A 23,378-nucleotide genomic window follows, 5' to 3' on the forward strand; every position below is an offset into this window, starting at 1 on the left:
TGCGCGCGTCTGGAGAGTCCGGTCGCATTACCATCGCTCAGGAGCTGTTAAACGACGTCAACGACGATCCAAATTTACTTGAAAGGGTCATAACTGGTTATGAAACATGGGTGTACGGTTATGATGTCGAAACAAAAGCACAATCGTCCACGTGGAAGCACCCAACGTCACCAAGACAAAAATCGCCGAGCTCAAAAAAACACGTCTGCACCAGCCGCTACAAGACAGAATGTAAACAATGAATACAGCTGAAAATTTTACCATACATTAGGGAAATATGTACCAACACAATAAAAAAAAATTTGACCACCGGACTCTCCAGACGCGCGCAATTAAAAAATTCCGGGAACTTTTTGAACAGACCTCGTACGTATACCGTTTTCGTTTAATGATCAGAGCAGCCCGCGAGCTGACCCAGAGTCGCCTAAACAACTTTTGATATGTTTGTTTTAGCAACCTGGAATCGCTCTAGCTCGGACTCCAATCGCGTAGTTTCACTCTGAAAATTTTCTCGGGTCGCATCATGTGAGTTTGTTTATTTTTTCCTTTTTTTATGAGCTGTTGAGGGCTCGTACCACGTGCTCGAACACTTTTCATCAAGTTCCGGACAAATGTTGCATCGGATTTTTTGGACACTTGAGCCCAATTTTTTTGAACTCCTGCATGTTCCCAGCTGCCTTACCAGTCTTCTTGAAGACCGTCTTCACGATTGCCCAGTAACGTTCGATGGGTCGATGCTAAGGGCAATTTGGTGGATTGATATTTTTATCAACGAAATTTGTACCCATTTCGCCAAGCCAATTGAGAGTGGTTTTGGCATAGTGAGCCGACGCTAAATCCGGCCAAAATAGTGGAGGTGTACTATGCTTCTTATATGAAGGCAGCAATCTCTTCTGGAGACACTCAGATTGATAGATTTATGCATTTATAGTTCCGGTAGTGTAAAATATGGTTGACCTGAAACCACAGGCACATATTGCTTGCCATACCAGTACCTTTCGACCGAATTTCTTCACTTGAATCGACCTGTTCGCATCGTTCACATCCTCCCCAACGACGACAGTAAAGTACTGTGGACCTGGAAGAGTTTTTGAGTCCTCCTTCACATAAGTCTCATCGTCCATCAAAACGCATGCATCCGGACACTGCAAAAGACGCGAAAACAATTTCCGGGCCCTTGTTGCTGCTCGCTTCTTCTGTTTTACACTTTGTTCCGAGATTTTCTGCCTTTTGTAGGTCTTCAGGTGATTTCGCCTCTTGATACGCTGGATCATTCCGACACTCGTTCCTGCTTTATTCATGATTAGAGACACCACTTTCTGGTCCAGTTTCGGGATGGAAGAACCGCCTCTTCCTGGCTTCGCCAATTTTCGTATAGTAATACCTTTCTCACTTAGCCATGTGTCCAGAACTTTAATTTTCCTTTTCAATACTCGACATTTTGAAAACGCAGAATTTCAACCGCACAAACAAGTAAACAAACGAAAGCTGACAGCCAAACGCACAGCATGCTGTGATCAGAGCATAAAAAACCATCACAAATGCATGCGTACAAGACAAATATTCGATACACTCCCTATTAGAAATGCTCAAAGGGAAAATCCTACCCCACCCTCCGTATATCCCAGACATTGCTCCTTTCGATTACTAGTTGTTTCGGTCGATGCAGCATGGCTCCACTCATGAGGAAGTCAAAAACCGGATTGATTCGTGGATTGCGACCAAACCGGTCGAATTTTTCAAATGGAAAAGATGGAAAAAAGTAACGACTAGTGATTGATAATACTTTGAATATTGAATTTGTAACCATTTTTTGTTAAGAAAATTATCTTAGAAATTAGCGTTCGATAAGCATGTCAACTGCTTCATAAATATTATGATCAGTTTTACTTCTTTCCAGTTACAGTTATTGAATACGTAAACATGACCCGAATGTTCCAATAACAAACAGTTGTGACAGTTGCAATCGCCTACCGTCGGAAAATCAATTTAATCGTTTTTTTTCTACCGTGATCAATATATTCGCTACAACAGACATGTGACATGTCGGGAAGTGGCGCGAAAAATGTCGAACCATTGGCTTGCCCGAACGAAGCTTTAGGGATGTTTTCCCTCTTCTGCCCCGTCGTCGGTCCGCCGCCGGAAACGGAAGGATGAACGGATGATGGAACGTAACCAACAGCAATCAACACACAAAACCGATGCGATGGAGGAAACATAAGCCGAGAAGTGAAAAGATAACGGAAATATGCGTATGTACAGGCAAAGCATCGGTACCTTAGCGCGAATATTACTCCACCAATACCAGTTCGGGTCGTTTTGATGTTGTTTTGGGAGCCGGGTGCAGGGACGGCTCGCCGCTTGTGGTTGTGGTTGTGGTGGAGCACACGCATTGCGTTTTTGCTGCCTCTGCTGCCATCATGACGCACTTTCCGTATGCAGCGAAAGTTAAACGCAGCACCGTCGGTCGGCCATTTAAACCGCTCTTCTCCCCCCGGCAAACAAGCAGTCAGTACGGCGTTGTTGGGTGTGCGTATCCGTATTTACTTACTTACTTACTTACTTACGCACCGACAAACGCATTCTCTCTGGAGCGGAGAAGCTTTCCGCTTTTTGCACTGAAGCAATGTTCGACCCGGGTGGATGGACGACGGAGGATCTGGTGGAGGAGGGATCGGACGCAGCGAGGGTTGTTTTTGTTGTTGACGGAAGCCTTCGTCGTTTCTCTCCCCGTCATACGCTCGTTGTTGGACCGTCGCGGACCGACAATTAGGCGAGTGCTGTTGTTTTTTTGAAACGGGTTCGAACATGATGGAATCTAGGTCAACGCCATGAAGCGAATGGGAAGAGAAAAAAAAGAAAGAAATAAGACAGAACAAGAAACAGACAGACGAATGCTTCGCGATGCTTCGAGAGCTATCAAATCCCCACAACTGCTAATCGAACGTGTTAAGTTGCAATACGTGACCTGCAATTAACCAAAGCCAAATGATTCAGCGTTTCTCCGGTCGCGTCCATGCAGGCCAGCATCTGATTCAGAAATCTTCAAAGCAAACCGGCAACGGATGAAAGCTGCGAATTGTCGCGAATCGTGAGTGAGTTTTATTTCAGAGTCGTCCACTAGACGCGCTGAAGCGCGAGACCACGAAGAGACCGGCTGGAAATGAATGTGACTTCAAGTTGGCCCAAGGACCGGATCCTGACCAAGACGCGTGTGAAGCTGATGGCGGCGGAGGATGGGAACTTGAAATTCTTCACGTGGAGGAGCGGTGCTGCGTTGTCCGTCGGGGCTGGGGACTCCTGGCCTGTTCACCGCAACAAACAGCGGCAGCAGCGACCTCGTCCGAATGTGCATGAATGTGTGTGTGTGTGTGTGCTGTATATGGTTAAATATGCATAAAAGCTAACTGTAAAAGTTAAGCTGTGGAATGTAACAAGTGTTTATCGGTGCGCTGTTCTTTTGAAGATGCGCTTGCTGTTGCGTCGCTGCCCGGCTCGCTGGTGGCGGGTGGTTGGAGGCTGGTAATTGTGAGACAGTAGGAGGTCATCGTCGAACAATCGAGAGGTACCTGAAAGTTTGGTTGATTTGATCGTTACCGCCAATGGGCAGACCAGGACGGAGTGCTGTCGTAGGCAAATTGATGGCTTATTTTTACCCTTTCGTCCCCCTCTTTGTACAGACGCTCGTACCGGTTTCAACACCTTGGGAGAGTTGTCCGCATGAAGTTCATGATCTTCGCGCTTTAATTCGTTGCGGTATTTCGGTACCTTTTGGTAGTTTACTTTCGTCAAGTGTTTAGAGGACGGGAATGTTTCGTTTTTTTCTTCCTATTAATGAGACTTTGCAAGACGATTGAGTTTTAGTTCTTCTTTTTGATCATGGTTGCCCGTACTAGTAGTTTAAAGCATAGCGTACTGGTCTTACAAGCCAATTGTCGTATGTTCGAGCCCCGACCTGGTAGGATTCCTAATTTCAATAGGATCATTGCACCAGCTATGCAATCGTTCTGAAGCTCAATCAATCTTCGATAGCTATCTATGTCTGAGTTATGAAAAACGTGCCTTCAGTGCAGTCAGTTCCGTTTTTTCGGTTGTTTGTAGTTGAAGACAGTTACCATCGATGTATTTATTAAAATGTATATCACTTTGAATTCGAAGATAATGCAAAATTTCCAATATAAGGTGCAACACGTCACAGTCGAACAATTATGTCTCCAAAAAGGAACCGTGCTTAAAACCAATCGAGAAAAAAATACTATGCTGAAGAGTACTGTACTCAATCATTTAATCATTGTTCATTTAACAAACAATTTAACAAAACTCAATCATTTAACGATTGTTTTGGAAAGTGAGCCTAATTTTAATTCCAAGCATTATTTTATTGTGGGTCGTTCAAAGCCCCTATTATTAGGACTACATAAACTACATAAAAGTATAGATATCTCCGTGAATAGTAGACGGATTCTTACAATCAATGACTCGCCGGTGAACGACTAATAGGTTAAAACCGGGGTAAAATAAACGACATCTAATCCGGGTCCCATTCCGAACTCCGCACATAGGGCCAGAAAGTTTTTCTGGCCCGAAAAGACGAATGACCTTAAGATTAAAGCCTCTATAATAAAAAACAAAAGAAAACGACATCTAATCTAATCTAAAATCTATGGCTTGTTCATGATGTATTATTAAGAGAGTACATCATCCTGCTTCAATCCACCTATCATTGAACGTCACTCTGGCTGGTTTGAAACTCGATCTTGATTCAGTTAGTGCCGAGCGAATTATTTAATAAAAAAATCGGAAACTTATTATCCACCACTATTTGTCATAGTTTGATTCGTTCTAATAAAGCATAGGAGAATGTACCCGGGTATGAGACGGATTTTGTTTTTTAGCCGAAATTTTTCAATAATTAAACCCAGTGGCGTCTCGTGACAAAATTTACGGGTTGTGCACTGAATATCAGATATAGCAGTTCGTTGTAAGTAAAAACTAAAGATTGAAGAATAGATATTCGCTTGTGTTTTTCAATACAATTAAATAACGATGGAATTAAAAAAAACGTATTTAGTATCATCGATACAATAAAAGAATTCAGCGTTCTGTACGTTGAGAAATCTATCAATAATTTCATCAATAAAATTGCTTCGGCAATGAACCTGAGACAGCAATTCGTTTTCAACTGCCATAAACATAAGCCTCTCCTGAAGATGTACATACAAGTTCTCACACAGCCAAACGTGACAGAGAGAACAACAAATCTCAGAACTGAGCAGAGTGATGCCTTTTCGTCTTGAATCTGTACAGTTACTCGTGTGCCCGGAAAAGACACTAACACAACGTCAAGAGATACTTGAAATTTAAAGTTGAATGTATATGAGTTATATTTAGTAAGGTAATCAAAATACGCAACTTTTATCTGAAGAAAGTAAGCTGATTTTTGCACAAAAAAAAATTGTTCGAGAATGACACAACCAACACTGAGACAATCATAATCAACTAAAGGTGTGTAATAAAAACTTTGAAAAATCAAAAATCAAAACGAAAAATATTTAGTAAAATTCTCATTTTTCAAACAACCTTCAATATTATTCTATCATGGCATTACATTGGTTATTTTAGAATGTCCAATGAATATGATGGAAGCTTTATTCTTATTATTATTATAGAAACCAGATATTTTACAAACAGCTCGGCTTAGTTTTTCATATGTCCATTGAGTGAACACGTATTTTTAGTGGTGCGAAGCCACACCCTAACTTTTATTGGGATGTTAAAACAATGTCTTATACATGGTAAATGACGTAATTTTTAAATTGGCACACCAAATTTTTATTCCTGCTATACATTGTCAAAATCGAATATTTCTACATTCGATTCACTTGGGAAATTGCTTTTTTTCGAGAAAAATAAGCACGAACTTGAACACACAAAAATCGCATCATTTCAAAACCATCAATCCAGATCCAAGCAAAGTCTTGGCATTACATTCCTGTTGTGGAATTTGGTCTTTCTGTTTCAACAGACTTCCCTGCCGATTCTTAGTGTACAGCATCATTGCATGGCTAGTACTATGGATCCTACTGACACTAAGAATCCTTCCAGGTCGGGGCTCGAAAATACGACAACTGGCTTGTAAGACCAGCGTCCTATGCATTGAACCGCCAACCCGGGACGATCCAGATCCGCCATATTTAAATTGCAGTTTGAAGAAAAAAACTTGACTGTCTCATACCCGGGTACTCTCCCCTACTCATTACTTGAATTTCCTGAGATAACTGTTTCAAATTGTGGATAGCCTTTCCTGCTGGCGTCGGATGATTGGAAAAGAGGATGCAATGTAATTTTCCGTCTTCCGGGCGTGATAATGACCATTTAGAGGCTTCCTTTTGAAGGATTCAATTTCTGTTACAGATCCAAACATCTTTTCGGTCGACGTAATATGGCTTAGTTTGTAAATTTCGTTCCGTTTGTCGATTCAATGCGTAAGACGTTGGTTTTACAAGGTCAATTGTCGTACGTTCGAATCCCGAGCTGGAAAGATGGGATCGTAGCACTAGTCATGCAATGATTCTGTACGCTTAAAATCGGCTGTAAAGTCTGTTCCAACTGAAAGTCAAAGTTTGAGCAGTTTTTTAAGAAGCGGTAAACTAAAATTTAGCTTTGCTAGTAAATTCCAAGAACTTTCGCTGCACTCATATTCTGCATGAAATGCAACGCAAATCCTGGCCCTGGGAATCATCCCTATACATTCTCTTTTTTCAAATGACAATGTACTGAACTTAAACGGGTATTGTTTCTTAACTAGGCACGTTCTGATCGAACCCGCACACAAAAACTTGTTTTATCCGAGAAAATAATTAAGTGACCATCGATTTACATGGATACCTTAAGTTATGACCGTAGACCACGTACGACGGTAACAGCCAGCTTCGTAGAGCAACCCATGTACACCATTCCAGCAACCGAAAATGGAATGTATCGATAACTTCCGCTTGAGGGAAATAGTTGTGGTGCTAGTTTTTGGAGGAATTTCTCGAACTCACGTTTCTGTGGCACAGTCTTCTACGGAATTGATCGAAATGTTGTATCAATTTAAATGTTGTGTTGAGCGACATAGTGTTGCGAAGTGCGCATTCGTAAACAGAATATGAAATTTTCCAATGAACGAACGTTGACAAATGCGCGCTTCGCAATACTCGGCGCGTGATAAAATACCGCACCTTTTCGTCATAAATTGTAAAATCATTGCTGGTTCACAAATTTGTCATTCAGGATCTAGATTCTACGACGTTGAATTGTATTTTTGTATTTTTCCCGATTTTTTTCGAAAGTCCAGAACATTGAAAAGAAAATTGTATAAAATAAGTATTTAAAAAATCGTTTTTTTCGTGATTTTTATACAATAAGCTTAAGTTTATTTTAGTATTAGTGATCTGTGAAAGTTTCATACTAAGATTTTTGATTCGTCAAGAAATTGTATGATTTTTTTCCAAAAAGTGCCGATAAATTAAATTTTGCGTCGAAAAAAAAATTTCAATGTTTCTTACGGAAAGTCATCTTTATGAGCAGATAGAATCAAATTATAAACACTTGTACAAAATATAAAAAGAGTGTTTTTCTGACCGATTTTACGTATTTTTACCTTAAAGTTTTGATAATACTTTGGTATTATCAGCTTATGGTTTATGACTGTATCGTATAATAAACGAAAGTGAACTGAAAATTTGGCTGTTATTTTAAGAACATACAACGAATTTCAAGTTCTTCATATACCTTATCCGAATTTTTTTTCTCAACGTAACCAAAGTATTAAAAATGATTGGAATAAATTTCCTTGATATATGATATTTTCCAATACACTTAAGTCTTTTTTATGCCGTTTTCAACGGGTTTTTATGCAACTTTTTTATGAGAATTTCCAAAGTTATGTGGATTATTTATTTGCAAATTTTCAAAGCTATGCGATATTTTTATGATTTTTTTTTGTTTAGCGAACTTTTTTTTTTCTTGCCTGCGAATACTTTTTTTTTTATTGTCTTAGAAATGTATGAAACATCGAGATCTGGTAACAATTAAAAAAAAACATACAAAATGAATGTGTTTTATTTAATGTAATTTATAATAGCAAATCGCTTGATAAAAACAGTGTTTAGATTAACTAATGAATACCAAAATATTTATATGATATTAGAAATGTATTAGGTTTAAAGTACTATGTATTGTGGATGCCACGACGAACAAAACCTTATGTATATTGCCTATGAAATAAACGTATTTGTGGAAAAAAAATTTAAAAAAAACGACCTTTTTGTTTCAAATTATTTTTTCGAGTTAACACCAGATCTCGATGTTTAATGTGTTTTAAAGACAACTGGCAACAACAAATTTTTTCCTCAGTTTTGTGGTTATTTCATGCGAAGTTTTACGTTTTTAGCGGTTGTTTGTATGCGAACTTTTGAAATTATACGGTATTTTTAAGCGATTTTTGAATGTGATACATATCCTCATATATCCTTCGCCGTGACATCCACAATACATAGTAATTTAAACCTAATACATTTTGAATGTCATATTAGTATTGGTATTCATTAGTTAACCTAAACACTGTTTTTATCAAGCGATTTGCTATTATAAATTACATTCAGTAAAATCTCCAATGGACTTAATGAAATGTTAAAGAAGTTTCATGTATGTAAGGTCACGACAAGCAAGAATGTCGCGAACTGGGACATTGGATAGTCAACCTTGAGTACGCAAGGAATTTATGAGTTGAGATCTGACATAACGATACTCTACGCATGTCCAAACGACATGATCAATATCGCGATAACCTTCGCCACAAGCACAATGATTGGTATCGGAAGGTCCAATTCGAAGGAGATGTGCATCTAACGTGTAGTGATTGGACATGAGTCTGGACATCACACGAATGAAGTCCCTACTCACATCCAGTCCCCTGAACCATGCCTTTGTCGATATTTTAGGAATATTTGAGTGCATCCACCGACCCAGATCATCTTTATCACAAGAAGCTTGCCAGCTGGCAAGTGTTCTTTGGCGGGACGCGCTATAGAATTCGTTGAAAGCAATCGGTCTCTCATATATTTCACCCTCACTAGCACCAAGTTTGGCTAATATATTGGCTCTTTCCTTGCCTGGAATGAAGCAATGAGCCAAACTATTGTGATTTGATAATTATTATTCAATATGTCGTTCAAGCACTGTTTTATTTTGCCCAAGAAAAACGGTTCATTTTTGCCATTTGATCATTTATTTAGGACTGAATCTTATTTATTTGTGTAGGAAAGAATCTAAGTATAAAACATATTTAAAAAATTCGCTTACATAGTCGTTTTTTTCATGAGTCAACTATAACACACATAAAATTATAAACAAATCTAATAACCGATTTTTGTTGTTTTATCCCTTTGCAGAGAAAACTATCCCCGTGTACTGGAGCACATCATACATACGCAACCATACGTGTTGAGCCGAGACTACAAGGAGATCTTGAGCACCCTAGATATCGTATCCAGTGATTCAGGTAAGTCTAGAGTCAAAAACAAAAATGCGGGTGGGTAATGTCAGAGACATGACATGGATGACGTGAATACGAATGAAATTTTGAACACGAAAATCGACAATTGCTCTAATTAGTTCAATTTTCAATTTTCTCATTTTCTGAATTTTTAAAACCTTGCCCTCAAAACATGCAATATAAGAAATAATTCTTTATGATAATGGTTCTAAAAAGAGACTTTTATGTACGTGTTAGGTATTGGAGTCCAATTACTGTTTGAGAACTGATCACACTGCAGATTTTGAACGGGACTCCTATACTAAACGTAAAACAATCGTCTCACCGACACTCGTTTGTACATTGTCTTGCTCCGACACAAAACCAGACAATGCAGCATACGGAACTGCAACATTGTAGCTTTCTTTGGTAGGAAGCAAGAATGTACGTCAGAATCACTGAACTTGTGACATTTACCAGGTACGTTCGAATCGGTTGCATTTGGCACCGACCGATTAGAACATGCTTCTGAAGTACGATAAATAGTTCAACTCTGAACCTTTATAACGCACCAATCAATCACACCACCTCTCAAACATGCACCGGTGGATCCGGAATCTATTAATAACCGTCGATCGATTCCGTCGCAAGCTTGAAGTCGCGAGGCGATTAGTTTTTAGAGGCAGTCTGCATTTGACATTTGCAAACGATGATCCTATTTTTTTTCGTCAATTGCACACGGCAAAGCGTCGAACGATTCGTCGAACTTCATTGATGCGAATTAGGTGCGCAGTTACCGCAGAAGACTCGTCGGAAGTCCACGACAGCAGCGGCTCTAAACAATAACAAAGTAGCTTGGGTTCATGGATCGACGTAGGTTGACGTTGCTTCCGAAAGGGCCCTACCATTCAGGGGCTGAGACCCAGTCATCAGTCGGCGGCGCTAGAGGAAAGCAAACCACGATCATCATCCCCTGGTAGGAAGCAACAGGCGCAAACAACAATCGACAAAAGTTCAGAATAAACTACACAGCCAAAGACCGACCGTGGCGAGGATCCACGGCCGAATTCGCGAACGGACCAACGACGGTCGTTGAACCCGTACGCCGCGTACGTCGTCGGCGAACCGCGCGGCTTCGTTTGCTTCTGCGGTGTGCTCTTCTTTTATTATTATTATTATTATTTTTGCTTGGCTGCCGTCGCGGTCGTCGTCGAAATCGGCGGCGTGCATGTGCGAATGCGATCGCGATTTTGTTTACGTTTTTTTCTTTCTTCCTATACCCGCGATCGACGATGGACTTATTCGAATCTAGCAGAAGCCGACAAAACCGGCCAATAAAAAAGAAAGAATACTGCTTCTGTATAGGTGATGATGACTGGGAAGGGAATGGAAGGAACGCGGGGACGACGATAATGTTCTGCCAAAATATTTTTTTCGCTTGTGTCGCACTCGCCGATCGTCATTTGTTTGTTTCAGAATGATCATTCGGGGCGGTGCCCTGTTCGAATCGAAAAATTCAGCTTTGATGGTTTGTTGATGTGACAGCACTGTCAGTCAGTGCAAAGATGACCAGGAATGTTCGCCAACTACCCGAAAGGCTAATTCAGCACTCGGAATTCTCTTCCTCCGCGGAGAAAAAAAACCGAAGAACCACCTCATCCATGGAAGGTTCTTACACACAAACGAAAATGGTTCGGGAATGCTTGGGTTGGAGTATGTTCCATTCTTGATCTTGTTGTTGTTGTTGTCGCTTGTTGCGGTTGTTATTGCTGTTGTTGTTGCTGATGTGGTTTTTGTTGGTTTCGTACAGCCGGAACAATTCGACAAAAACTTACCAGCAGCGGTTCGCAGCACCGTCGTTGACGTCATAGCACTGCCTGGTGGCGCTGTGATTTATGGAGCAGTTTATATTTTGGCTATAGCGATTTCCGGTAATACTGGCGTTATCGGCATACGGCGATGGCGATGTGAAATTCGAGTGTTGAACCGCCATCGTGCTAGCGCTGTGGCGACTGGTACACTGGCGTGTTTATGCAAATACGACTGCACTTGATGGCATTGAGGTTCAAATTCACCGAACTGACGTTTTAGATCGGTGCGTTTTGCTTCTCCGGTCATATTTCTATCGTAAGTTGAAGGATAAATTAATGTAGAAGAAAGCGCCAGAATCCTAGAACATTGGACGTCAAAGATTCAGGAAACTGTATCATCATAATGATGTAATTTTTTCAACATGTGTCAAAAGTTTGTTTTTTCGATTCAAAGTTATTTTGAAATATCACCAAAAAGTAATAAAATCAATTTCACTCTAAAACATTTTTTTTTTGTTTTGTCTCTATCGTATACAAACGAATTGTCCAAAGGGCTTCGCACACCATTCAACTCAGTTCGTCGAGATCATGTAACAACCAAGTATGTCGAATTTTATCAGTATATTACAAAAACTAGCTTGACAAATGGCTGAATTTTACAAAAATGACAGACAAATGCGAGAATTTTCTATTCGTAATTATGTTACATCACATTTTAATAAACTGGTTCGAAACGGCAAATTAACGAGATAAAAATATTTTCTCTATTCAATATTATTTTTTGCTAGTTGGTGTTGTCACGAAAGCTATTTGGTTTCAAATGGCGCTTATTTTGATGAAAAAGATCATAACATGTTCAATGTTTGATTTTAAATCTGGAATCTAACTTTCTTAATTGAATTTGAAAATGATTTTACTGTACTGTAAAATTGTAGAACATTGTATTTTGAGTAGCTGCTGAAGATACCACTTTTCAAGCTCTTTATTTAATTGAGTTACATCATTTTTTTTAAGTAAAAGTAGGGTGTCTCCTAAAAAAATCACTATTTCTGTTCTAGTTTCTTTGTGAGCTGATCTGCAAGAAAGTCGTCTTCGAAAGAATTGTCAATCTAATGAAAATTTCTCTTGATACCAATTCACAAACTGTTCAAACTCAATTGAATCAATATCTTCGGTAAAAAAATGATTCAAATCATTCAGAAAAAAGATCTATAGTGCTCATTCGAAATCATCTTTTTTCTGAATGTGGCATATTGATACGTTATGCCGTTTAAAAGTTATTTGATTTTTTAATGGCATTTTCAATACTAGTTTTAATGAGTTACAAAAATAACACCCTCTTAGATGTCTACTCCAACTTCCCTTATTTTATGACTTTTCAGAAACCATGTAGGATTAATTTTTATCGATCTCTCATCTATTGAGTATACCTGGATTGGCGGTTCAATGCATAGGGCGCTGGTCTTAGAAGCCAGTTGTCGTATGTTCGAGCCCCGACCTGGGAGGATTTTTATTGTCGGTATGATCGTAGTACTAGCCACGCAATGATTCTGTACGCTATGAATCGGCTACGAAGTCTTTTTTAAACAGATAGGTCAGATTTCACAAAAGGATTATAACGCCAAGACTTTACTATTCTCTTTATCTATTGAGTATTGATATTTGAATTATTATTATAATATCGTTTATTTTCCCTCGACTTTAACCTAATTGTGGTGGTTCACCGGGAATTATTTGAACGTTGATTAGTTTCTGGTTAAAAAATAATCATAACTTTTAAATAGTAGCTTATATTAGTTATTTGTTCTTTCGTAAACGACTTTTTTACAGAACAGCTCACAGAAAAACCGCAGAAAATATTACTAGCCCAAATATGAGTAACAATTTTCAGTATCATTATTTGTTTTATTCAACAAGTCAGTGGCATCTCGTCCTCATGTGCACCTCGTGCACTGCACAACTGGTCGAACAGGCTCCGTGAGAACTTGTATGTACACATTCAGGAGAGGCTTCAGTGGCTTATGCTTATGGCAGTTGAAAACAAATTGCTGTCTCAGTTGCAACGTCAAAACGGGTTTGATATCATACCATATAAGCAGTGCACAACCCGTAAATTTTGTCACGAGACGCCACTGCAACAAATGAAAGTTAGGAGCCAATTCTCAGTTTTGCGTTTGATCGAGAAGTTTTCAGGAGCCTTCTTGATTTTAAGTTTGCTAATGATCAGAGCCGGCGAAACGTTCAGGTGGGTTATTTTGCGTATCGTAGGGGGATCCACAATTTTAAAGTATTCCGCAGTTCTAATGGAAATGTTATTTAAATACGACTTAATATAGTTTTTAAATGATTTTCCTAAATATTCCGAGTTCCAAAAAAAATCTTATCATTATCATTATTCATCAGGCATTATTGGTATTGCTAGTGTTTTCTGTTCTAAATTTATGGTGAGTAATTACCCACCTTTGAAAATTCCGGAAGGGTAGGTAGGGTCGTATCTTCCTCTTTCACCGCCCCTACTAATGATTACCCTAATTTCATCACAGTTTGTCTCAGTAATGCCATCGATATTGATTTCAATAGGACTCGCCGTTCGCAGGGAATATTTGACTGGGTGGCAAGTGACCGGGAAAAACGGGAAAACCGGGAAAAACTCGGGAATTTGGTTTTACCGGGAAAAGACGGGAAAAAGTCGGGAATTTTAGTGCAAATCCGGGAAAAAAATTACTAGTCCTAATCAAGGGTGGCAAAAACTCGCTCATAAGATTCGATTTTTTCTACTAATCAGCTCACCTCATGATTTACGATGCAATCCGTAAAATGATGGTAAAGATGAAACTCATCGCTGATCTAAACAAACACACTCACCTATACAGAGCATCGCTGACAACAAATTATTATGGAATTTATGGTTCTCAGTTTTGATTTCTTAGCATTTAACTCTCATTCTTAGTTTTAAAAAGTGAGTACTGAGTTTGGCATCACCTTACCGAGCTACACCGGTGAGTGTATGCTTAAACCACAGAGCTGCCAACACAACCCAGATTTTCGGTTTTGTTTTTGCTGGTACTCAAAACGAGCACGTGCATTAATGTACGAAAACAAAAGTCGAATCGTAGCGTGATGATCCGTAGCGATTGAATTTTATGTCTCGAGCTAAACACAACTGGCTACTAAAACCGAATGCGTTTTCCAGCATACGAAAACATGTCTTGAGAATTGGATATAAATGGCATCGATTCGAACGTTGGCCGCCCATGGCAACTCTGGTGGATGGGGAATACAAGCGAGACAGTGCCACAAGAATCTGATTCAATGTGTTGATGTACAAACACATCAAATCACAACTCAAAAATCGTCTCTCAGTGGGTTCTAATATTTGATGTACACTCAGCGCTCATCTGCTGATTGCTTGACACTACGATGTTGAGACGATGTTTTCTCTACACAAATGGTTACCCAGTTACTCAACTCGCTCAGCGATGCTTCTGAAACCGATTTGCAGGTGAGCTGAACTCGGTGATGATGAAGTACGGAGTTGATTATTGCCAGCCCTGGTCCTAATCTTAGTAACGATTTTCAGCATCATGATTTTCCTGATACAATAAATGAAAAGATGAAAGCCATTTTGTATTTGAACTAGAAGTTCAGTGCAAGTTTTGAAACTTTTTATTGTTCCTCACAGGTTCAATGGTGCACAATCCATTGAAAATGGAGCCAACACCTCAGCAGTTTTAAATCAATAAGAGCTTTCTTAGTTGTCATCAATAACAGCATAATCAATGCTCATAATGAAAAATAAGGATAATTTGGATGCTTCTGCTGGATTTCTATTAAATCTCGACAAATATTTAGTTGCCAGCCAATGATTTCCCCAATTTCACCAAAATTTGTCTTAGTAATGTCAAATTGTGACAATACTTGTTTAGTAATCTTGGTATTGATTTCAATAGGATTCACAAAATCGACAAAGCTGTCGACTTTCATTTTATCCACCGTTTGCAAGGAATATTTGATTTCCCTCTTTGATAACTAAAATTTGTTTTTCAGAGTTCGTAAAAGCTTGTTCAGTGTCGATGATAGAAGAGTCAAATTTAGATCATCTCAGTCAGGCATAGATTGTTGTTGTTTTTTCCAAAGTGACAAGTGTACATTTTAAGAATTCTAGAAGGATTTTGTTCTCTCGCCAGAACCCAACGCTGAAAGAATATCGTATATGTTGTTAGCAATGACCTCTTGTCCTCATGTGCACCTCGTGCACTGCACAACTGGCCAAATAGGCTCTGTGAGAACTTGTATGCACATATTCAGGAGAGGCTTCAGTGGCTTATGCTTATGGCAGTTGAAAACAAATTGCTGTCTCAGTTGCAACGTCGAAACGGTTCTGATATCACACCATATAAGCAGTGCACAACCCGTAAATTTTGTCACGAGACGCCACTGGTTGTTAGAAGTAATCGGGTTTGAGGGAGGAGTGCTGTGCTTTAGTTTATTCATTTCAAATTTTTAACCTTATACTATACCAGGCCAAAAAAAATATTGGAATATACTAGAGATGGACAGTCCGCGTACGGTCCAAAAGAACTATTTTTCCTCGAAGATTGAGTGTACTGGAGTTTTTTATTGAAGAACGATAGCTCTCTATACTTCTCAATAGAATAGTCTTTCGAAAAGTTTGCTGGTTTAAGGAATCTGATAGAAGTTCGCGAACTTTGAAAATGTTTGTTAGAGAATCATTATTGATAGAACACATGCAAAAAGACTTTATTATTATTGAATCTGTTTACTACAAAACATAATTTATAGCTCTCATATTATTTTCGAAGAAACATACAAAGTTTCAGAAAAACGAAAGAACGGTTCATTAGAACTAATTCTTTCGGTACAACTATCAAGTTTTCAACAGTTCTTTGAAATGAACGGTTTTGCCCATTTCTAGAATACACAATACTTGCCCAAGTTTTAAGAAGGACTGATTTTCCAGATACCCTTTAAAAGACTGATTTAGTGGTGGTCTTGAAAAAGATTGAATAGCTCGAAAAATAATTATTTTATTTTAATTATAAGACTTCAAATTTAATTTTTCATCATTAGGCTTTCAAATAACTGATGATATTTCTAGAAACCTACAAAACACCATCAATAATCGTCGAATATGATGTGAAAGCTGCGCTTAAGAGTATTATTGGAAAAAGCAAGAAGTTAAATAAATTGTGTTGATTTTTCAAGAAAATTGCAATAATTTTGATGCTTCATTCCTTCGTGAAATGCAAGACTGATCACTTTCATCACCGATGGCTAGATATGTTTCTTGATTTAATTCTATTGTTACATCGAAGTTACTGGCGAAGTAAAATACAAAATAAAGATGGAATACATTTTGCTGGATGGTACTGTTAGTTCAGAAGATAAACATTTGGACAAACTGTGGATGAGAGTTTTAATCGTAGTTCCCAGGAGATACTCGAAAAATACTTATTTCTCAACTCTCGATGTTTTTTTGGACATGTAAAAAAACCGGGAATTTTAAGTCTGACGCACCGGGAAAACCGGGAAATTGAAATCGCTAATTCACTTGCCACCCTGATTTGATTTCCTTCTTTCCGAGCTGAAACTGATTTCTGAGTACTTGTGAGGAAGGATGGCTTTTATCGTATCAAAGAACGCTCACTGGCAACAATTCACACGATTGAATCAGTGCCATCAAAGAGAGACGGATATCATCGCAACAACAAAAAGCCGGCATGGCTCATTTAACATAGAACCGACACAAGTGCGAGAGCGGATTTCTCTCGATGACATTTCTGAGAATCAAAAGTTAGCACGCTGTTGTGGTGATCCTCTCTGAAGCAACAAACGATCGCTTATTCTCGTTTCGCGTTACGATTCAATACAGGCAGTTGATAATTGCGATAGAATCATTTTACTATTGCCGCTTATTCTAACTATGTGCATATAACCTTTGTATAAGTGGTGTCTATGAAAATGTCTGTGAATACTCCACACAAGGGTTTTGAAATATTGCAACCTAGTATGAGAATCATCAAGTTGAATCATCGATTCGATTTTCTTCGATAATTGTCAACTTGCAATTCTCTCTTGGGAAATTCCACACAGCAACGATCATTATCAGACAGTAAATTTTTTTCAAGGGCGTGAAATACTCAGAGTATGAAGTGAAGCGAAGAAATGTAGCAAAACTCTCTCGCGGTTCATGCATTGAGAGACTCGAGTTCTTGTAGCATCTTCTACCAGATTGAAAATGTTGTATACATTATAGCAGCTTCTGTCAAATTTTCGGCAATCACCAACACTGCTTGTGAGGGAACCTTATAAAGGTTTTGAATATGGTTTGATTTGTTTAGTGAGTCGATGTTTAATTTTCTTTTGAAGGTTCTCAACTATGAGTTCCATAGTAGGATCACAAGATTTTTTTTTTTGTTTCAATTATAGAGGTTTTAACATCTTAAGGTCATTCGCCTCTTCGGACCAGAAAATCTTTCTGGCCCTATGTGCGGGGTTGGGAATCGAACCCAGGTGGGCTGCGTGATAGGCATCGACTATCCCATCACGCTATACCCGTCCCCCGATCACAAGATTGTTTATATTCATGTCGACGAAGGAACAGTTGAAGATCAACGATAATAGGAGAATTCAATATAGTTTGAGTTTTGGAATTGATAGACTCCTAACTTCAATCAAGTAATGATTTGAATAAACTATTGGTTCACATTACTTTCGGTATAAGTCCTGTATTCTAGCTGATTAGTTCTAAAGTGGTAGAATACAGAACTTATAGAAATAATCATTGCTTTATTTTAAATCCTGAATGTTATTAGTAAATGATCTGAATTAAAGTCTGTTTGAGTAATCAGTTCATTACAAATGTAACATTGATCTGCTAGAGCCAGATCAATTGTGTAAGGATTTCTCTTAGAAGATAAACTAGTTGGGCTATTAGGACATAAAACTGGTATGGAACCAGCAGAGAGTTATGATGAAGAATAAATTCCTGAAGAATTTCTGGGTATGTTTCTGGTTACTCCATGATAGATGCTTAGCATTTAGAATCCTGTTAAGAAAGAAATAGTTCGATATATTAAGCGTTTTTGCAAATCTCATTTGAATTATACGCTCATCAATGCATTGAAATTGTAAATATGTCGCATTTCAAAAATGGGATGTCATGTCGTTTATTGACTAAAAGGTCCGATTTATTTCAAAATTTTGCATAGAGACTTTTTTTGAGATGCTTAAACTTTTGAGCGCTAACGCTTTACGAAATTAGAGATGACCCCAAAATATTGGCCCGCTAATATACATAATATAGTGAATTTAAGTTGGATTTTATTGAGCGAGCATGCAAATTATTCTGAGGGTTTTGATCGTATGACAATGACAATTTGTTGTACCATGGCCGACGCCCTGAAAAAGACGATATTGTGCAAGGTTTGCAGTGCCTTCCTGTCGTTTATAATTTTCTCATCGAACTGAAATTTCTAATTTCGCTTCCAGGAGCAATGAAGAAAGCTCAGTACGAAATGCGATTTGGTTCTATTCGAAAAAAAAAAAAAACCGCGCGATTTGGGTCTATTCGAAAAACCGAGAATTTTTATCTCGCAAACCGGAAAAATGAAATCGGCAATCCACTTGCTGCCACCCTGTTTGATGCAACTCAACCAAATGAAGAGCTAGAAAAGTGGCTTTTTCAGTAAAGCTGCTCAAAATAATTTTTTCCAAAAATTTTCCAGTAAAGTGCAGTCATGTTTAAATTCTATTAGGCAAGTTAGTTTTCAGATTTCAGTCTAAACATGTACTACCTTAAGGCACTTTCAAATTAATAGAAGCGCCATTTGATTACAAACAACTTTTGTGAAGACACTAACCGCTAAATAATAATATTCCATAAAGGAAATATTTCTGTCTTGCTAATTACTCGTTTCGGAGCACTGTGTTCTGTATGAATTTATATGTTCCATTTTGCTGTTCAGTCATGGTGCTTCGGTGGCTCAGCCGATAACAGGCGTCCTTTGTGATCTAATGATTCTCGGTTCAAATCTCAGTTGCTCACATTTTTTTTATTTGTTGAATTTCAGGCCATTTAACATGACCAGCTTAAATGAACATTTTCGTAAACTGAATGCTCTGTTTATCAACATTCTGTGAATGTTAAATTAAAGAATTAAGAAAATAACAGTCCTGCGATGAATAACAAACTCGAATCGAATAATAGCACACCTCTCAAAGATCTGACAATTTATTTTGAACTTTTGGGTCCATCATCAGTTCAACGAAAACTGTTAAGCAGATGTAAAGCTCAAATTTTACATAAGCATCTTCTGTTCATAGGGGCTTATGAAGAACAGTGGCACAGCAGTTCGAAGTATACTGTTATCCATTGCCATTGTAGAAGACGAAACATATTATAACGTGAAAGTATTTAATCTACTTAAGCATTGACGAGTCGGAGGCTGTCCTCCTTCCTGGTATGATAGAGGTGTCTTCGATTTTGGGTTATTGTCCTTCTAAAGGACACTCAATTTCAAATTACAAGCAAACACAAATCCGTGCTCTGAGAAGTTCCCCTAATTCATAATCTTTTACCGAATATTTCACAGTGCGCTGTACGAAAGCGGTTCTGTTTCTCAACCAAGCACGCTTCATTCGAACCTTCGCATGAACTAGTTACTTCATCCAAGATAAACGCTTCCGATCAATCGCGATCCCCATGCTTTCCGGTCCAGTTTTGCCATGCGCTTTTGAAAGTCTTAGTGATTTTGCTTCATAGTCCTAGATTCCAAATTTTTAGTGCGCTCAGTTAGTTTCTCGAAAATGCTATTAAACCGTGCCCAGTTGCTGAAGTAGAACAAATCCCTTAAAATTAAGCTCCCTGTAGTACTGCTGGAATTTCAAATTCAAATCCACTCCCGAAAACCTCTTCCCATAAATTCCGTCCCAAGCACGTACCGCGTCTAATTTAGTTCTCTCATTAAGTTTTATCTTTCGAAGATCCATCGTCTTCGGAGTGTGTAGTAAACGGCTTTAACTTTAATTTCCCCTTTTATTTTCGCTCACCATTTTCAACCGACTGCAGATTAATCCAAACTGCAATCTCCATCCGAAATGAAGATGCACCCACGTCTCCCGCGACCGTCCGCCGTAGCCCCGAGCTGCAGAACCCAAACCCCCCCATTTCCTGCGAACATCTCACAGCAGATTGTAGCAGTCATTTGCCGAACCCCAAATAAGGCTGACACTGTTGACAACGTTGGCGACGCCTGTCAAGCGCTTTCCGCTTCCTATCAACCCAAAAAAAAAACCTCCCACCGTACGTTCCTCCGGTGCTTCACGTAATACTAGATGATATAGTTCAGCTCGGAAAAGTGCATTCTCTAGTTGGTACAGTTATTTGGGGGGGAAGGAGAGAGACAACACAGTTCATGATTGCAAAGGCCGGATACCGGCTAAGGGAACCGAGTGCTGTAACACGGTGCCGGGGGGAGAGGGGAAGGAGCCTTCGTGATGCTGATGATGATGATGATGCAACTGAGGACGGGGGACTTTTGCCACTTCACTCACTGTTGAGCTGCCATAATAAAATAAATCCGGCTTTATTGTTCTGCTTTTTTTTTCGGCTGTGTGTGAGAATCCGGCCACGAGAGATCCAACGGTAGTAGATCCGCTACTTCCGATGGGAAACTGTTGCAGTGATGTAGGCGCTGGGCTGAAACGGGACAGGGACTGCACACTGGTGATGACGACGACGACGACGACGACTATGAAGAGCGATGGGTGTGAATAGAGGGAGTCCACACGAGAAGACTTTCGATTTTATCCCAGCAGTAGCAGCGGTCGCGTGAGTGTAGTAGCACTTTTAATCAGATGCCTTTTTGTTCAGCAAGATACACACCACAGGCGCCGACCAAAGTGGCGCGAGGAGTTGGTGTCAGACCGGGGCGAAGAAAGAAAGCCGTACCTATGTTTTCTATTGCACCGGATGCAATTAATTTAGCTGTAATGATTCACCCAGACGACACTTGTGGATCAACGTCACTACGGCGTAGATTGCAGTATAATGGGATAGCTAAACCAGACCCCGGCATGCAGCCAACTAACGGATTAGGGTACATTCGCAGTAGGATTTGCGACACGCCACATACCACTTTATTTCGGGGTGGGAAATCAGTTGCCGTGAAATCCAGGTCGGTTGAGCGTGGAAATAATTGGTAATGGTTTAATTCTGTTTTATGATCTATCGAATTGCTATTAAAATTAGCATACTATAACTCCCTCCCGCTGAATGGCAATCTTGATTAAATTTACAGCAGCCTCTTCTTCAAACTATACAATTATAAAATTTTACTCGAATGTTCATTTAATGCATAAGCTGTTTATATTGAACTACTAATGTTCACTAGTTCAACATAAACTGCTAATGCACAGATGAATCGAAGACGAAACGTAGAAATACAAAATAATTCATGTGCACACCAGGTTACAAAACCCTCTAAATGACGTTCATATAAAGTCTGTCCACGTTGAATTTCGGACACTTTTTTTTTCTCTGTGTAAATTTTGAATTAGTCAGAAAGCCACTGAAACGTTGCACTTATACAACTGCTTCAAGTTTCCACATGCTTTCAGTTTTGTTACATTCAGTAAAATGATGTCGTATCGATGATGTGAACAAGAAATAATATCTGCAAAATAAGATTCCTGCTCTGTTTTAAAAAGATTTGGCCTCTTGTCACTACGCGAAATCCGTCCTGGAATGGTAAAGGGTTAAATAGCCCAAGTACGTGCCAAAACCAGCCAATCCACCAATCTATCCAGATCTTTGCTCGATAGAGAAGTACTGGGCTCGGGTTAAGCAGAAATTCTTCAAAACTAAGAAGAAAGCATATGGTATCGATGATTTCAAGAGAAGACGTACGTACAAATCGTCTCCGTTGGCGTATCAGAGAATACCTAATGGCGGGTCTACCATAGAAAGTTCAAGAATTTTACAGGGAAAAGAATTATGTGTAATTTTCTGTTGCTGCTATTATTGTGGTGTCCGAAATTTGACGTGAACAGGCTTTTTGTTTTCACTAAAATTTGAGTATTGCATGCCAGGACAATTACATCACGGTGTGACATAACATAGGAACTTGTTAGCACTTAACTATCTCACCAGAAATAATAATAAAACTATCTCCATCGTTCATCTCACCCATCAAAACCATAGGGAAGAGCGAGATCTATCATACCTTTTCAGTGCTCCGTTGATTGTTATGATTGTTCATGCGTCTACACGTTATTATGAGACATATTCTAAAAGTAAGGGCCATTTTTTTTCCTAAGAAAAGTTATAATTATACAACATAGGTATTTTCTTTTATTAGCACATATAGTCATAAATAGAAGCTCACATCCAGCAGGCCCTTAAGGGCTGAGGACAGTACCGTAAAATGGTAGGTTTTTTGCTATTTTCTCGTTTAAAATTGAATTTTCTTGGAAACGGTGCAGAATATAGAAAAACCCACCTGACAATTTCTTCGAAATTTAGTTGAGAATATTCTGTGAAATTTTCAGAATGATTCATTGAGTTTAGCGGTCGTGTTGTATTTTTTTCTGACTGAAGAACTGCTGAAAATTGGAACGTTCGGAAATGCATACCTCTACTTGTTCATCGAACATCTCGGCTTTGAAGGCTTGTATTATTTTTCGCTTTGGTTTCCTGATAGCATTCTGAAACAGGAGAGAGAAATAAAATTGGCTCGACAAGGCTGCCAAACACAGAGACATTCAATCTTTGTGAAAGTTAAATATTTTTTCATTGTTCATTGGAATCCATGTAATGTCCAACCCATACGATAGATTAATGTGATAAAACTTCTCATCAAAATAATAAAATGTATGCTGGCAACCCGGTACAGTTTGCTCATATACGAGAGAGTACAAGAAAAATACGATGCGCAAAGGGAATTGAGCGAGCCAACACGTGACCCTCTGTCCTCAAACCTTAAAACCAAACATAATTTTCGACAAGCTAGCAGAAGCAGCCAAAA

The 23,378-nt window shown here is 38.9% G+C and overlaps 1 protein-coding gene across 4 annotated transcripts in view; it reads left to right on the top strand.

The window, feature by feature from the left end:
* Positions 1-23,378, top strand: part of LOC131437705 (serine/threonine-protein phosphatase 4 regulatory subunit 1-like) — a 474,879-nt gene that overhangs the window by 377,816 nt on the left and 73,685 nt on the right. For all 4 annotated transcript variants that reach the window (XM_058607222.1, XM_058607223.1, XM_058607224.1 and 1 more), the window contains one exon: positions 9,438-9,547. In XM_058607222.1, coding sequence (XP_058463205.1) covers positions 9,438-9,547 — 110 coding nt within the window. The remainder of the gene's footprint in view (positions 1-9,437; positions 9,548-23,378) is intronic.

This window comes from Malaya genurostris, chromosome 3 (genome assembly GCF_030247185.1).
Source record: "Malaya genurostris strain Urasoe2022 chromosome 3, Malgen_1.1, whole genome shotgun sequence".
In the NCBI taxonomy this organism is placed as follows: domain Eukaryota; kingdom Metazoa; phylum Arthropoda; class Insecta; order Diptera; family Culicidae; genus Malaya; species Malaya genurostris.